At 49.5% G+C, this 16,541-nt stretch overlaps 1 protein-coding gene across 1 annotated transcript in view; it reads left to right on the top strand.

Moving 5' to 3' along the window:
* Positions 1-16,541, top strand: part of MAP2K2 (mitogen-activated protein kinase kinase 2) — a 44,036-nt gene that overhangs the window by 17,697 nt on the left and 9,798 nt on the right. Inside the window, exons 4-9 of the mRNA XM_081846343.1 lie at positions 1,310-1,387; positions 3,464-3,515; positions 4,436-4,560; positions 7,510-7,723; positions 12,653-12,717; positions 15,423-15,484. Coding sequence (XP_081702469.1) covers positions 1,310-1,387; positions 3,464-3,515; positions 4,436-4,560; positions 7,510-7,723; positions 12,653-12,717; positions 15,423-15,484 — 596 coding nt within the window. The remainder of the gene's footprint in view (positions 1-1,309; positions 1,388-3,463; positions 3,516-4,435; positions 4,561-7,509; positions 7,724-12,652; positions 12,718-15,422; positions 15,485-16,541) is intronic.

Below are 16,541 nucleotides of genomic sequence, written 5' to 3'. Positions count from 1 at the left end.
GGAGGGCCGAGTTTGCCTATGCCTGATTTAGACTTATCAGTTGCTTGTTACCCAAAGGTCTCCAAGCAAACCACAACACATATAAAAACATAAATACACTATACCATTAATAAGTTATGCAAAACATTAGCTAAATAGCAAACAGATTGATAAGGACGTGGGTGGCGCTGTGGGTTAAACCACAGAGCCTAGGGCTTGGCGATCAGAAGGTCGGCGGTTCGAATCCCCGCCACGGGGTGAGCTCCCATTGCTCGGTCCCTGCTCCTGCCAACCTAGCAGTTCGAAAGCACGTCAAAGTGCAAGTAGATCAATAGGTACTGCTCCTGCGGGAAGGTAAACGGCGTTTCCGTGCGCTGCTCTGGTTTGCCAGAAGCAGCTTAGTCCTGCTGGCCACATGACCCGGAAGCTGTACACCGGCTCCGTCGGCCAATAAAGCGAGATGAGCGCCGCAACCGCAGAGTCGGCCACGACTGGACCTAACAGTCAGGGGTCCCTTTACCTTTAAACGTATTGATACAGAACACCAACAATTCATGGAATACACACACACACACACACACACACACACACACAAAGATGCAAAAACAACCCCCCCTTAACAACCACAGGAAGTTTTAGGGGCCTGCTAATTGCAGAACTAACTGGGGTCAGTCCATCAGACGCCTGGGAAGCAAAGTCAGCCTTTACCTGTTGTTGAAAAGATGCCAACAAAGGTGGCAAGTGGGGAGTCACAATTGAAAATGCCCTTTCCCTTCTCACTGTGCGGAAAAAAGTGTCAAAAGGTCCCCCTTCCTGAGGAAGTAAAAAATGATTAATTACAGTGGTGCCCCGCAAGATGAATGCCTCGCAAGACGAAAAACCCGCTAGACGAAAGGGTTTTCCGTTTTTCGAGGCGCTTCGCAAGACCAATTTCCCTATGGGCTTGCTTCACAAGATGAAAATGTCTTGCGAGTTTTTTTCACTCCGCCCCCTTTTTCTAAGCCGCTAATAGCCGTGCTTCGCAAGACGGAAAAACCGCTAGACGCAGAGACTCGCGGAACGGATTATTTCCGTCTTGCGAGGCACCACTGTACTGATTCGAGGTATAAAAATGCTTGAGAAGAAAAGTTTCAATTAGCAGTAAAATTTGGCTGCGGCTGGGGAGTACGTACCTGGGGAGTATGTACCTTTGCACCATGCCTGTGTCTGGGGAAGAGATGGGTTAGCACTCTGCCTCCATACAGGAATGCCTGGCTTGCGCGGGGTGTGAACTGTGGCTATGGCCAATATCTTACGTTATGTCAGCTGGTCTCTTTTCCTCTGAGTTTAGGATGGAGGTTCCCTAGATCAGGTTTTGAAAGAAGCCAAGAGAATTCCTGAGGATATCTTGGGGAAAGTCAGCATAGCGGTGAGTATGCTGTTGCCTTCCTCGTAAAAAAAAAAAAAGCTTGTTTAAAGAAAATAGGCTCAGTTTGGTTCGATAGAATGCTTGGAAATGGATTGGTTTCCCGGTAGACTGGCCACAGAAATCTCTAGCAGGAACCCTCCATGATTCATGTGAATGCCCCCCCCCCCCAGCATCTTCTCTGTTTTTTGTTTCTCCTTCCATTAGACGTCCTTTCTGCCTTCTCCCCTTTGGAAGTTCAGTGTTTTTATGCAGCCTTTTTATAGGGCACTTTCTTGGGGACTAACACTTCACCCTCTGTGGCAGGCATTTCCAACAGGCTCCCCTAAGCTCAACATCTTTGCCCTGAACCCCCCAAAAACGGGGCTTCCCTCCTCCCTTAAAAAAAAAAAAAGCTCAACTTAAACCTGAACCCTAAAAAGGGGGTAGATCACTGGCAGTCTTTAACTGGAAGCTCCTGCAGCTAATCGGAAGCCACGTCGGACGTTCGGCTTCCCAAAATAGTTCGCAAACTGGAACAGTCACTACCAGGTTTGCGGCGTTTGGGAGCCAAAATGTTTGAGAACTAAGCTGTTCAAAAACCAAAGTACAATTGTATTAGCAGCTCAGTTCTGATGAAGTAGAGAAGGATAACAATTCTCCCCCCACCCCTTGCTTACAGGGTGTCTAAAAAATAACCAGTTGCCTTCGTACTTCTTCTTTAAATGAAAGACGTTGCATGAATTATTTTAACAATAATTAATAACCACTTCAAAGGTTCATCGAGTTTGTCGGCTGCTCTTCCTTACCTTAAACTGTTGAAACTGATCAGGCAATAAAAGTGAAACTCTTGTGATGGTTTTGAGGGCTCCCTCCTTTAACATGGAAGAGAACTTCCCCAAATTGGGGGGGGGGGGGTAATTGCCTTTATCAAATGTCAGTCCTGCTCAAGATTAGGCCCATTTGATGGACATGACTAATTTGGCTCCATTAATTTCAATGGTGAGTGTCAGTCAATCAAGTGGATTAGGTGACCAAATGCAGGTTATAGTCGAAGGAGAACAAAAAATGGGCAATGATGGATGAAAAAGCAGGGCAATTGTTGAGGTGGCAAGACCCAAGCATAGATCTATTGTGGGGGCTCAGAGAAACGTAAGTTCCCGTGAAAGGTTCTGGCCCAAACAGAATGAAATGAGAGGGGAGGAATGGGGAAGGAGCAGAAACATCAAATATGTCTGCCCCCTCAAGCCCCACTTGAAATTTTGGTGTGGGGACCTGAACATAATTGGATCTGGTTATTTCTGGACCAGCCAGTATGGTGAGAGGGAACCAGTCAGGCCATGGAGGAAGAAACGGTGGTACAGCCTCCCTTCCTCTTTTGCAATCCGTTGCACTGGCCAACACTTGGCAGCCTTTGTCTTCCTTGATCCAGAAGAGCCTGATTTCCACCCTGCGAAGCCTTCAGTTTTCCAAATCCTCATGGTGCCCCAGTGGCGTAGCGTGGGGGGTGCAGGGGGTGCCGGCTGCACCGGGCGCAACATCTGGGGGGGGCGCTTGCCGCCTCCGGAGTCGCCGAAGAGCCTCGGGCGCAGGCTGTAGCAGAGCCCCATGTCTCGCGGAACCGACGAGCTGTGCGTGCGTCCGGGCTGAAGGCGTCCGGCAGGCAGCGGCTCTCAGCACTCGCCGCGGTCCCCGCGCGTCGAGGGCGCACCAGGCAGCCCCTCCTCACAGCCCCGCCGCTGCTGCTGCAGCTGCTGGGCCATGTTGCATTTTCCTCGCCTCTCTGCCCTCCTCCTCCTCCGGGCAAGTGGCGTCGTTTGGGCGGCAGCACCAGCGGCAACTCGCCTCAGATCACCTGACACGGACCCGCGGCCGTGGCTACCTTATCGTAAATACCCCAGCCCAGGCAGCAGCAAGAAGAAGCTGGCAGCGGCGGCAGGTTAGGGGTTAGGGGCGCAAATTACTTGCCTTGCCCTGGGTTAGGGGGCGCAAATTACTTGCCTTGCCCCGGGTGCTGACAACCCACGCTACGCCGCTGTGGTGCCCTGACCTCTCCCTTCTCCTCTCTTCTCCTTTCCCCCGCCCCCGCCACATCACCAGGTTCTGCGAGGATTGGCTTACTTACGAGAGAAGCACCAGATCATGCACAGAGGTGAGTGAGCAGCTGGAACACAGGGGAAGCTCTGTGAGGGTCTTTTGTGCCAAGGGAACCCAGATCCCACAAGCGCAGTGGACATACGTAGACTTGGTTTCAACGCTTAATGTGCTTCAAGGCGTTGACTTTGCAAGCCACTCTCTTTCTGGAGCTCCATTTTGGCTTGAGTCAGGCTTGGAAGAACCAAGCAAGCACCGTCGTGCCAGAACATGCCAAGGATTCCTTGTTTACATCCCACTTGCTGTCTACGACTAACAGACAGGAGGGTATCTGAATTCCACATTCATTTGGACATCAGGAAAAATGGGGCCTCAGCTGAGTCCTGGGGCCAAGTTTGGGAAGGGTGGTGCTAAGCCGTTTTGCTCCAGCCGTATGTGTGATTCGAACACCACCAGTACACCACCATGAGTGTTGGGTTGAGGTACAGTTGCCAGGAGGCCATACTGATTTGCAGCACCTCTCAAAGGCCTCTCTCCCACCCCAGCCACTTTCCATTCTGAGTTGCTGGGTGTTTACCTTTGAAAAGGCCCTGGTTGCTTTGCAGGACTTCAGTGCTTCCAAAATTCAATCAGACATAGCCTTCCTAGATGTGCTACTGCCCTCCAGGTGCTATCAGAATCCAACTTCCATCAACCCCAGCTAACTTTGCCAATAAACAGAGATGACGGTAGCAGTAGTCTGACAACATATGGAGAACACCAGCTTGAAGAAAATTGTTGAATAGCCGTGATGCCTAGGAAATTGCATTCATTCATTCATTCATTCATTCGTTCATTTTCATTAAAAACAAAAACAGAAAGCTGAATGCTCTGAGGGTGTGCAGAACCTTCACTAAGGGCTGCCCCCCATTGCTTGAATTGCACACGCTCTGACGTTTCCCCTCCTTTCAGTCTTTTCTCTCAAAAATCTATTTTCAGACGTGAAGCCTTCTAACATCTTGGTGAATTCCCGGGGAGAGATTAAGCTCTGTGATTTTGGAGTCAGCGGCCAGCTGATCGACTCCATGGCGAATTCCTTCGTGGGCACTCGCTCCTATATGTCTGTAGGTCCCTTTGCTATGTTTGTTGTGCCATCTTTGGTTGTGTGTGTGTTTTTGCAACAGAAGTGGGTGGCTCCTAAGGTGATACAGTGGTGCCTCGCAAGACGAAAAGAATCTGTTCCGCAAGTCTCTTCGTCTTGCGTTTTCTTCGTCTTGCGAAGCAAGCCCATTAGCGCCTTAGCGGATTAGCGCCTTAGCGGATCAGCTGATAAGCGGCTTAGCGGATCAGCTGATAAGCGGCTTAGCGGATCAGCTGATAAGCGGCTTAGCGGATCAGCTGATAAGCGGCTTAGCGGATCAGCTGATAAGCGGCTTAGCGGCTTAGAAAAAGGGGGGGGGAGGGAAAAAAACCGCAGGAACTCGCAAGACATTTTCCATAGGAAATTCGTTTTGCGAAGCACCTCCAAAATGGAAAACCCTTTCGTCTAGCGGGTTTTCCGTCTTGCGAGGCATTCGTCTTGCGGGGCACCACTGTACGTTTGAGTAGCACCCTGTTGGGGGCTTGGAGAACCGGTGGCCCCCACCGGGTGGCATTGGACTCCCATCAGCCCTAGTTCAGCCCAGCCCAGTGGATAGGGATAATAGGAGTCGCAGTCTGAAAACATCTGGATGGCCACTGCTGCCCCATCTCTGATGTGTTGTCTTACAGCTGTTAATACCATGCTTACGACTGTTAATACCATGCTGCATATACTGGGTACATTTTCATTTTCGGGTATCACTTTATTAAATTACCGTATTTTTCGTTCTATAAGACGCACCAGACCACAAGACGCACCTAGTTTTTGGAGGAGGAAAACAAGAAAAAAAATATCCTGAATCTCAGAAGCCAGAACAGCAAGAGGGATCGCTGCGCAGTGAAAGCAGCAATCCCTCTTGCTGTTCTGGCTTCCGGGATAGCTGCGCAGCCTGCATTCGCTCCATAAGACACATTTCCCCTTACTTTTTAGGAGGGAAAAAGTGAGTCTTATAGAGCAAAAAATACAGTATATACTTAACGTATGAAGTCCTTGGTATGGGCCAAGAAAGTTTGATGACTGTAAAGTTCAACTAATGGGTTTTTTTAAAAAATGCCCCCTTCCCAAAAAACCCAAACTCTAGAATTTATGTTTTTAAGCTTTTCTCTCTGATCCAAATGAGTTGTGGATTCCCTGGATATGGATTTTATTTTAATAAGGACTTTTTGAGAATTGAGAAAGATCTGTGGAAGCCCCGTGTTGTTTATAGTATGCTGTAGGTGAAGATGATCAAATTTTGTCAGCTCAAGGCTGTCTAATAAATGGCGGGTAATTTCATTTGGAATGAGTACGATGGTACTAAAACAGAGGTGGTGAAACAACAGCAAAGTGTGGATTGGATGGACAGCTGACCCACAGGGGTTCGGTTTCAAGGGTAATATACAGTGGTGCCTCGCAAGACGAAATTAATCCGTTCCGCGAGTCTCTTCGTCTAGCGGTTTTTTCGTCTTGTGAAACAAGCCCATTGACGGCTTAGCAGATTAGCGCTATTAGCGGCTTTTAACAGCTTATCGGCTTAGCGGATAAGCAGATAAGCAGCTTAGCGGCTTAGAAAAGGGGGGGGGGAACCTGCAGGAACTCGCAAGACATTTTCGTCTTGCGAAGTAAGCCCATAGGAAATTCGTTTTGCAAAGCACCTCCAAAACGGAAAACCCTTTCGTCTAGCGGGTTTTCCATCTTGCAAGGCATTCGTCTTGCGGGGCACCACTGTATATGCACGAAAATCGTGTAAACCCAAAATTGTGTTACCATAATTGGAGCCACCCCATGGCTAGCCAGCGTATCTTCTATAAGGCAGATGACAAGGGGAGGAGAGAGAGAGAATGTTTGCCAACCCCAGAGCTGCTTGGCATTACAAAAACAGGTTTTAAGCTCCTGGCTTTGCTTCCTGCGCTAGGCATGCCATCTCTGTTCCTGCTGGGGGCGCTCTCGCGAGATCACGCAGGATAATCCAACTTCCCACAGGATCCCGCATGTGCACCCTCACCTTGCCCACATGTCGTTAGAATCACGCAAGTTAAAATACGCTTAGGATGCGGGCATACTGTATTGGCCACTCTGGGCGGCTTCCATAGAAAGCAAAAATACAGTAAGATATCACACGTTAAAAACTTCACCGAACAGGGCTGCCTTAAGATGTCTTCTGAATGTCAGGTAGTTGTTTATCGCTTTGACATCTGCTGGAAGGGCGTTCCACAGGGCGGGCGCCACTACCGAGAAGGCCCTCTGCCTGGTTCCCTGTAGCTTTGCTTCTCGCAATGAGGGAACCGCCAGAAGGCCCTCGGGCTGGACCCCAGCATCCGGGCAGAACGATGGGGGTGGAGACGCTCCTTCAGGTATACTGGACCGAGGCCATTTAGGGCTTTAAAGGTCAGCACCAACACTTTGAATTGTGCTCGGAAACGTACTGGGAGCCAATGTAGGTCTTTCAAGACCGGTGTTATATGGTCTCGGCGGCCGCCCCCAGTCACCAGTCTAGCTGCCGCATTCTGGATTAGTTGTAGTTTCCGAGTCACCTTCAAAGGTAGCCCCACGTAGAGTGCATTGCAGTAGTCCAAGCGGGAGATAACCAGGGCATGCACCACTCTGGCGAGACAGTCTGCAGGCAGATAGGGTCTCAGCCCAAACTGTAGCGCAGTTCCCATTCTTAATATTTGCTTCCGCAAAGGAAAAAGAAGAAAGGGGGTCTTTTCAGTAACTGGCTATGATGATGGGTTTCTTCTTTGGCTGGTGATCTATTCTGCCTTTTTACAGGCATTGCAATTCTGAAAGCCCGGGGCCGCCTTAATTCCAAAATTCTCTTTATTTCTCAAGGTCTCCCACTCCTTCGTCCGGACTAGGCAACAGGCTGCAAAGTACCATTTCAAGTCAGGCTCGAGGTTGGTTGTTGTTCAAGCCCGAACTAACCCACCTCTCTTGTTTTGACCGCTTGCAGCCTGAACGCTTACAAGGTACTCACTATTCGGTCCAGTCTGATATCTGGAGCATGGGCCTCTCTCTGGTGGAGCTGTCGATTGGAAGGTATCCCATCCCTCCACCAGATGCCAAGGAACTGGAAGCGATATTCGGCCGCCCCGTGTTCGATGGGGCAGAAGGGGAACCCCACAGCATCTCACCAAGGCCCAGGCCTCCAGGACGCCCTGTTAGCGGTAGGCATTGTATGAGTACAAGGGGGCGGGGGGGGGAGGTGCTGTTGACGGTCAAGTTTTAGTCACTGGGACTTGTTTCCCAAAGGCAGTGCAGGGTGCAAGAGCGAAACTGGGTCTGATTGCTCTAGGTTAGCGTTGCCAAGTTAATTTGGATCAGACGAAGGAGCCCTGACAGCGGCCTCCCGAAAACCTCTGTGAATGCTTGCAAGAGGTCTTGAGGCAGTTCAGTGTATTGGTTAGAGCAGGGGTGGGGAGCATCTTCCCCTCCCCAGTGTTGCTATATTATTATTATTTACTGGATTTATATACAGTGGTACCTCAGGTTACATACGCTTCAGGTTACTTACGCTTCAGGTTACAGACTCTGCTAAGCCAGAAATAGTGCTTCAGGTTAAGAACTTTGCATCAGGATGAGAACAGAAATCGTGCTCCGGCGGTGCGGCGGCAGCAGGGGGAGGCCCCATTAGCTAAAGTGGTGCTTCAGGTTAAGAACAGTTTCAGGTTGAGAATGGACCTCCGGAACGAATTAAGTACTTAACCTGAGGTACTACTGTACTGCCCTATACCCAGGGGTCTCAGGGCGGTTCGCAGAATAAAATCAAGGTATAAAACCACAAAATACCTAATAAAAATAAAAACAACAACCCAATAGCACCCCCCCTCCCTCAAAAACACATTTTAAAAGGGCCTAGGATGTAAATCGGATCAACCAAGGGCCTGGTTAAAAAGGAATGTTTTTGCCTGGCGCCTAAAGGTGTATAATGAAGGCGCCAGGCAAACTTCCCTGGGGAGAACATTCCACAGACAGGGAGCCACTGCAGAGAAGGCCCCGTTCTCGTGTTGCCACCCTCTGAACCTCTCGAGGAGGAGGCACCTGAAGGAGAGCCTCAGAAGATGATCTGGGTAGGTTCATCTGGAAAGAGGCGGTCTTTGAGGTATTGTGCTCCTGAGCCATTTCAGGTTTTATAGGTCAAAACCAGCACTTTGAATTGGACCCGGAAACTAACCGGTAGCCAGTGCAGTCGGACCAGGATCGAGGTAATATGGTCAAACTGTCTTTCTCCAGTGAGCAACCTGGCCGCTGAATTCTGTACCAGCTGAAGTTTCCGAACTGTCTTTAGAGGCAGCCCTCTGTATAATTCATTGCATCAATCTATATTGCTATTCCCACCCTGGTCATAGAATCCTAGAGTTGGAAGAGACCACAAGGGCCATCGAGTCCAACCCCCTGCCAAGCAGGAAACACCACCAGAGCACTCCTGACATATGGTTGTCAAGCCTCTGCTTAAAGACCTCCAAAGAAGAAGACTCCACCACACTCCTTGGCAGCAAATTCCACTGTCGAACAGCTCTTACTGTCAGGAAGTTCTTCCTAATGTTTAGGTGGAATCTTCTTTCTTGTAGTTTGGATCCATTGCTCCGTGTCCGCTTCTCTGGAGCAGCAGAAAACAACCTTTATCCCTCCTCTATCTGACATCCTTTTATATATTTGAACATGGCTATCATATCACCCCTTCACCTCCTCTTCTCCAGGCTAGACATGCCCAGCTCCCTTAGGCGTTCCTCATAAGGCATCGTTTCCAGGCCTTTGACCATTTTGGTTGCCCTCCTCTGGACCCGTTCAAGTTTGTCAGTGTCCTTCTTGAACTGTGGTGCCCAGAACTGGACACAGTACTCCAGGTGAGGTCTGACCAGAGCAGAATACAGTGGCACTATTACTTCCCTTGATCTAGATGCTATACTCCTATTGATGCAGCCCAGAATTGCATTGGCTTTTTTAGCTGCTGCGTCACACTGTTGGCTCATGCTTGCTAGGACTGATGGACTTTGTAGTACAGCAACATCTGGAGGGCAATAAACCTCCAATCAGCCATAAAGGTCACTGGGTGACTTTTGGCCCATCACTATCTTTTATCCTAACCTACGTAAAAGTGGAGGAAGAATGAGATCCTTGAAAGAAAGCCAAAATATAGTTGTATTAATGGTAGAGGTAGCTTGCCCCAGTCGCCCCTAATATCTGGTAATAGGAACTCCCTGTCCTCAAGCATAGGGGGTTGTATCCAGCTAACTCCTACTCAGAGTCTATCTCTTGAAATTAATGGACCTAAATTAGCCATGTCCATTAAAACTGAGTGAATCTGTTCTGAGTAGCCATGAATAGAAGGAATAGGTCTAATTTAAACATGCCTTCCTTGAGGGCTTTTTTAAATAGTCTGCTCCGCTCCCGAAACGGACGGTGCACACAAATATTATAGCAACCACAAATCATAAAAAGGTATAATGCGTACAGCTTGCGTCAGTAAATTCAGATTTAAAAGATCAAGAGTGATTTAATACTCAAAAGCCGACCACAGTTACCTGTGCCGGAGGGAATTTTGCGGGCCTAACAAAGTTGCCAATTAGGCAGCTCTTTAAGTGTAAATGTACTTCACTTGATTAGCCAGGAGAGAGCTTGGTTTGGGTATGCTTCCAATTGAGATGCAATATAATGCATCTTCATAATCATTATGAATTGGCTTATTTATATGCCACATTTTTCTACAGACCTCTCTCGTGTTTCCTCTTGGCCTTTTCCCTGCCAGCACTTGGGGGGGGGGCATGTGGATTGTATGTCCCTGTCAAGGTAGTATTTTAAGACTCCTGCACAGCGCATCGTTTGTAGGATTTCCTCCCAAAGGGTGTGTATGAGAGAGACTAGTGCCACCTCCAATTAGACAAAGAGTGAACGCAATTTGGGTTGCAGCCAAAGCCTTGTACAGCAGTACCTCAGGTTACAGACACTTCAGGTTACAGACTCCGCTAGCCCAAGAATAGTACCTCAGGTTAAGAACTTTGCTTCAGGCTGAGAACAGAAATCGCGCAGCGGCGGCAGCGGGAGGCCCCATTAGCTAAAGTGGTGCCTCAGGTTAAGAACAGTTTCAGGTTAAGAACAGACCTCCGGAACGAATTAAGTTCTTAACCCGAGGTACCACTGTAGTTCCGCTTCTGCAGTGTGACTCCGCCTTCTTCTCTTCTTTCCCCTGCGCAGCCCTCCGATCTGCTCTGCGGGGTCCCCCCACCCTTCAGAAAAGATATTGAGGGTGCCAGGTGGCAAACCCCCCCCCCCATTCAGGGGAGAGGATGGGGAATTTCAATTGCAGAAGTCCGCTGTTCCAGAACTGCAGTGTTCAAAGCAACCCTCTTACTCCACACCGTCATGGAGTAGGAGAGCTTGGGGGGGGGGTTCATATCTGACAACCAATATGCCTCTTTGGTTTCAGATGGCACATGAGTAGGTAAAGGTAAAGGGGAGACCCCTGACCATTAGGTCCAGTCATGGCCGACTCTGGGGTTGCGGTGCTCATCTTGCTTTACTGGCCGAGGGAGCCGGCGTACAGCTTCCGGGTCATGTGGCCAGCATGACTAAGCCGCTTCTGGTGAACCAGAGCAGCGCACGGAAATGCTGTTTACCTTCCCACCTATTTATCTGCTTGCACTTTGACGTGCTTTCCAGCTGCTAGGTTGGCAGGAGCAGGGACCGAGCAATGGGAGCTCACCCCATTGTGGGGATTCGAACAGCCAACCTTCTGATCGGCAAGTCCTAGGCTCTGTGGTTTAACCCACAGCGCCACCCGCGTCCCTTTATGGGTAGGTAGATTAGTCTAAAAAAGGGGGTCAGCAAACTTTTTCCACACGGGGCTGGTCCACTCTCCCTCAGACCTTGTGGAGGGCTGGACTATTTTTTAAAAAACTGGATTCCTATGCACACTGCGAGGGGGGCTAGTAGTCCTCCAACTCACCCACCCCCAGCCACCTTCTCCGTTTGCGGCCTGCCTCATTCACTGAAGGGCTGGCGGTGGTGGCGGATCCATTTAGCGTTCTCCCAATTTTTTTACACCACAGCCCCCAGTACACATCATCTCTCTTACTAAACCCTCATCCAGCCAGGCAGCAAAACCCTTGTGTGCATTGTGACAAGTGCTTGGTGACAGGGAGCTGTTAAGCAGCGCAGCTTTCCCCAGTGTGCTGTCCCCAGGAGAAAGCTGTATGGTTTGTGTCCAAACAAACCATAGTACATGTGAAAAGGATCTAGGAGTCTTGGTTGACCACAAACTTGACATGAGCCAACAGTGTGACGCGGCAGCTAAAAAAGCCAATGCAATTCTGGGCTGCATCAATAGGAGTATAGCATCTAGATCAAGGGAAGTAATAGTGCCACTGTATTCTGCTCTGGTCAGACCTCACCTGGAGTACTGTGTCCAGTTCTGGGCACCACAGTTCAAGAAGGACACTGACAAACTGGAACGGGTCCAGAGGAGGGCAACCAAAATGGTCAAAGGCCTGGAAACGATGCCTTATGAGGAACGGCTAAGGGAGCTGGGCATGTTTAGCCTGGAGAAGAGGAGGTTAAGGGGGGATATGATAGCCATGTTCAAATATATAAAAGGATGTCACATAGAGGAGGGAGAAAGGTTGTTTTCTGCTGCTCCAGAGAAGCGGACACGGAGCAATGGATCCAAACTACAAGAAAGAAGATTCCACCTAAACATGAGGAAGAACTTCCTGACAGTAAGAGCTGTTCGACAGTGGAATTTGCTGCCAAGGAGTGTGGTGGAGTCTCCTTCTTTGGAGGTCTTTAAGCAGAGGCTTGACAACCATATGTCAGGAGTGCTCTGATGGTGTTTCCTGCTTGGCAGGGGGTTGGACTCGATGGCCCTTGTGGTCTCTTCCAACTCTATGATTCATACATTGCACATACGCACCACCGTTGGGTGGTGGTCTGCCAAGTTTTACTCCGAGCAGACCTGTTGAAATTAATGGGCGTAAACTCAAGTCATGTTTGTTCTTGTCAGTGGGCCGGCTCTGAATAAAACCTAGCAGCTTGGTCACACAGCCAGTGTCCAGTGCTTGCTCTGACTCCACTCGCTTGGTTCCTTTTTGTTCATGCAGGCCACGGGATGGACAGTCGACCTGCGATGGCTATCTTCGAATTGCTGGACTACATAGTTAATGAGGTTGGTGGCTTGAAGAGGCTCTGTTAGTTTTCGTGGGTTCTTTCCCTGCATAGTTTTAAAAGGGGTAGGGTTGGGGGTGGGGACAGAAACAGTACCCAGGCACATAGAGCTTAATATTTCAAAGCTCTCTTAAGCCACAAACAGTCTAAAAGAAGAACTATATCAATTTTCTAAAAGGTGCAGTGCAAAACCAATGGAACAGCAGTATCAAAACACACAAAAGTAAATAAAGCTGAAGTTCTGAGGACTCAAAAGCAGAGTCCAGCCTTATAGGTCAGGGGAAAGCCTGTGCAAAAAGGTAAGTCTGCGCAATACGCCTGAAGCAGCTGGCGGTTGCCACTTTGACGTGTGGCAGAGGGAAAAGCCATTCCGTAGAACGGGGCAGCGGCAGAAAATCCTTGTTTTTGGATCTCCGCCCTCACAGAATCCAGGGCCTTGTATGAAACCTGGCTTCTCGAGCAAGTAAACCCACATGCCTGTCTAGAGAGGCTGGCAAAAACTGAGGTGTTTGGGAGCCTGTACCTTTAGCAAGCTGCATAAACTGCTGCCTAAATCATATTGCTTGCTCCCACCTGTGTGTGCATGGGTGGGGGACCCTGTGGCCCCCACGGGGACATTGGAGTCCAGCTTCTATCGGATCCAGCCACCACGGCCAATGCCCCAGGGATCAAGGGAGCCGTAGGCATCAACACCTGAAGGGCCACAGGTTTCCCATGCCTGCTGTATGCTTTCCTAACCCTCCCCCCCTTTCTTTTCCTTTAAAATTTACAAAGAAGCACCACAACCAGGGTACGAACACTGCAGATTACCGTATTTTTTCGCTCTATAAGACGCACCAGACCATAAGGCGCACCTAGTTTTTGGAGGAGGAAAACAAGAAAAAAAATATTCTGAATCCCAGAAGCCAGAACAGCAAAAGGGATCTGGCTTCTGGGATAGCCTCTTGGTGTTCTGGCTTCTGGGATAGCCGCGCATCCTGCATTCACTCCATAAGACGCACATTTCCCCTTATAGGAGGGGAAAAGGTGCATCTTATAGAGCGAAAAATACGGTAAGCCAAACCCGTTTTCAGCCCTGCCTACCTGCCTAGTTTGGCCTGAGAAGGCTGGCCCATGGAGCCCGAAAAGTTCCTCACCCCTGCATCATGGGGACAGAGAGCCTACGGGACCCAGGTCCACATTGCGCACCGCAGGGAGAATCCACAATTCACAAGGGCACCAGTTGCTGAAATGCAGGAGTTATTTGGGATCTCGAAGAGACGTGTGGTGTTATGTAAGACTTTGTGGACTAGGGAAAGAGCAGATGGACTTCGGAGACAGTCTGCAGAACAGACAGTACTGGGCATCGGTGCCCCTGCAGAGCTGTGCTCTGCCTCCTGCATTTTCTGGCTCGTCTCTGCAATCTGTGAAGACCAAGCGCTTTTTCCTTTTTGAAGCAGAAGTCAAGATTCTCGGGATGTTCATGTTCTCCAGTCAGGGATTGCTGCTTTCGCATCAGTCCTGGGCCACTCTTGTGTTTAATAATAATAACAATAATAATAATAGGTAAAGGTAAAGGACCCCTGACAGTTAAGTCCAGTCGCAGACGACTCGGGTTGCAGCACTCATCTCGCTTTACAGGCCAAGGGAGCTGGCGTTTGTCTGCAGACCGTTTTTCTAGGTCATGTGGCCCGCCGGAGCGGTACCTATTTATCTACTTGAACTTTCTGGCGTGGTTTCGAACTGCTAGGTTGGCAGGAGCTGGGGCCAAGCAACAAGAGCTCACCCCATCGCAGGGATTCAAACTGCCAACCTTATGATCGGCAAGCCCAAGAGGCTCAGTGGTTTAGACCACAGCACCACCGGCGTTCAACAATAATAATCATAATCATCATAATAATTATAATGATGAGATTATTATTTATACCCCGCCCATCTGGCTGGGTTTCCCCCAGCCACTCTGGGCTACTCCCAACAGAATATTAAAAACACGATAAAACATCAAACATTAAAAACTTCCCTGAACAGGGCTGCTTTCAGATGTCTTCTAAAAGTCTGATAGTTGTTTATTTCCTTGACATCTGGTGGGAAGGTTTTCCCGCGATGGGATGGGCTCCCGTTGCTCGGTCCCTGCTCCTGCCAACCTAGCAGTTCAAAAGCATGCCAAAAAGTTCAAGTAGATAAATAGGTACCATTCCGGCGGGAAGGTAAACGGCGTTTCCGTGCGCTGCTCTGGTTCGCCAGAAGCGGCTTAGTCATGCTGGCCACATGGCCCGGAAGCTGCACGCCGGCTCCCTCGGCCAATAAAGCGAGATGAGCGCCGCAACCCCAAAGTCGGCCACGACTGGACCTAATGGTCAGGGGTCCCTTTACCTTTATATATATCTTGTTAAAACTTGGAATTGCACATTTATTTATTTTTTAAAGCTTTAGATTCCAGCATGCAGCACATTACAGTCGCTAAATGGGCAAAATAAATTAAGTGTTTCTCCAAGACGCTCTGCAATATTCAGGTGGCCGGTGCGGGGGGGGGGGATTTGGCATGCCAGCCCACGCCTGATAATGATTTGACCCATGGAGCCTCTTTGACCCATGGAGCCCATCTTTTATTCCCGCCCCATCCATTGTCTCCCATCACCATGGCTGCTTTTCTTAGCAGCGCCTCCTTTTCCTGGGTTCCGACATGTCTTAACATCTGTGTTCCTTTTCCTCCCCTCTTATCTCCAGCCACCTCCAAAGCTGCCAAACGGGGTTTTCACTCAAGAGTTCCAGGAGTTTGTAAATAAATGGTAAGCGTTTGCTTTCATCGGTGTGGGGTGTTCAAACCCCAGTGGGCTGAGAGGGGAAACGTCTTCTCTTCCAAATGCACACGGCCACAAATGCCGCAGTTCCCCAGGCTTTCCGGGGAGCGAGAACCGGTCTCTGCCAATGATATTTTCTCCCATTTACAGTTTTACGCAACAACTTGTTAACTTGTACTGTGCAATTCTATCCATGTAAACTCAGGAGTAAGCCCTCTTAACTCAGAGAAGCTTATTTTCAGGTACTTGTTTGAGGGGGTGTAGGATAGAGCCTTCATGACTGGGATGTCCTCTAGACCAGAGGTCGGCAACCTAAGGGTACCTTTCCCCCCCCCCACACGACATTTGCCGCCCTCTCCCTCACCGCAGCAGAACCTCCTCCATCCTCCTGGTGCAGCAAATCGCCAGCCAATTGTCTGCTAAGCTTTGAGGCCCTGGCCAAAGGGCGAGCGGCGGCTGTGCGTGGCCGAGAGGAGGAAGGGGGCTGGGCTGAGTGCATTTTCAGCAGCCCCTCATTGGAGCAAGCTGTTTGCCGCCACCGCTCGTGTGTGCTTATATATATTTTGAGGGCATAGCTGTCAAGTGTCCCTTATTTGAAGGGATAGTCCCTTATTCCAGCGCCATGTCCCGCTGCTGTCCCTTATTGATGGATGTCCCTTAAATGATGTTCCTTAAATTTCAAAGGAAGCAGCTCCTCTCCCTCCCTCCCTGCTGGCCAGGGAGGAGGGAGACTGCAACTGTGTTGCTCACCCAATAAGAAGTCTAAGAACGACTGGTGGGGTGGAGCTTGCATGCCTTGTGTGTGGCTAGTTAATGCAAGCTGAGGGGGTTTTTGAATGCTGGACGCCATTTTGTTGCACGTGCTGCTGCAGACTTTGCAGTGCAAAGCCAGGCCGGGGAGCCATCTTAAGTTGAGGCTGCATAGGCCTTGTGGTGCATGTGATTCAGATTCTATTCAGTTGAACCTCTGGTTACAAAGTTGGTTGGACAGTGTTCTCGAAGCTACCAGCATGAGTTTGACCAGCCTGCAGGAGGACAGGAAGAC

This window comes from Podarcis erhardii, assembly GCF_964252035.2.
Source record: "Podarcis erhardii genome assembly, chromosome: 18".
Taxonomy (NCBI): Eukaryota; Metazoa; Chordata; class Lepidosauria; order Squamata; family Lacertidae; genus Podarcis; species Podarcis erhardii.
This window is presented reverse-complemented; position numbering and strand designations above follow the sequence as displayed.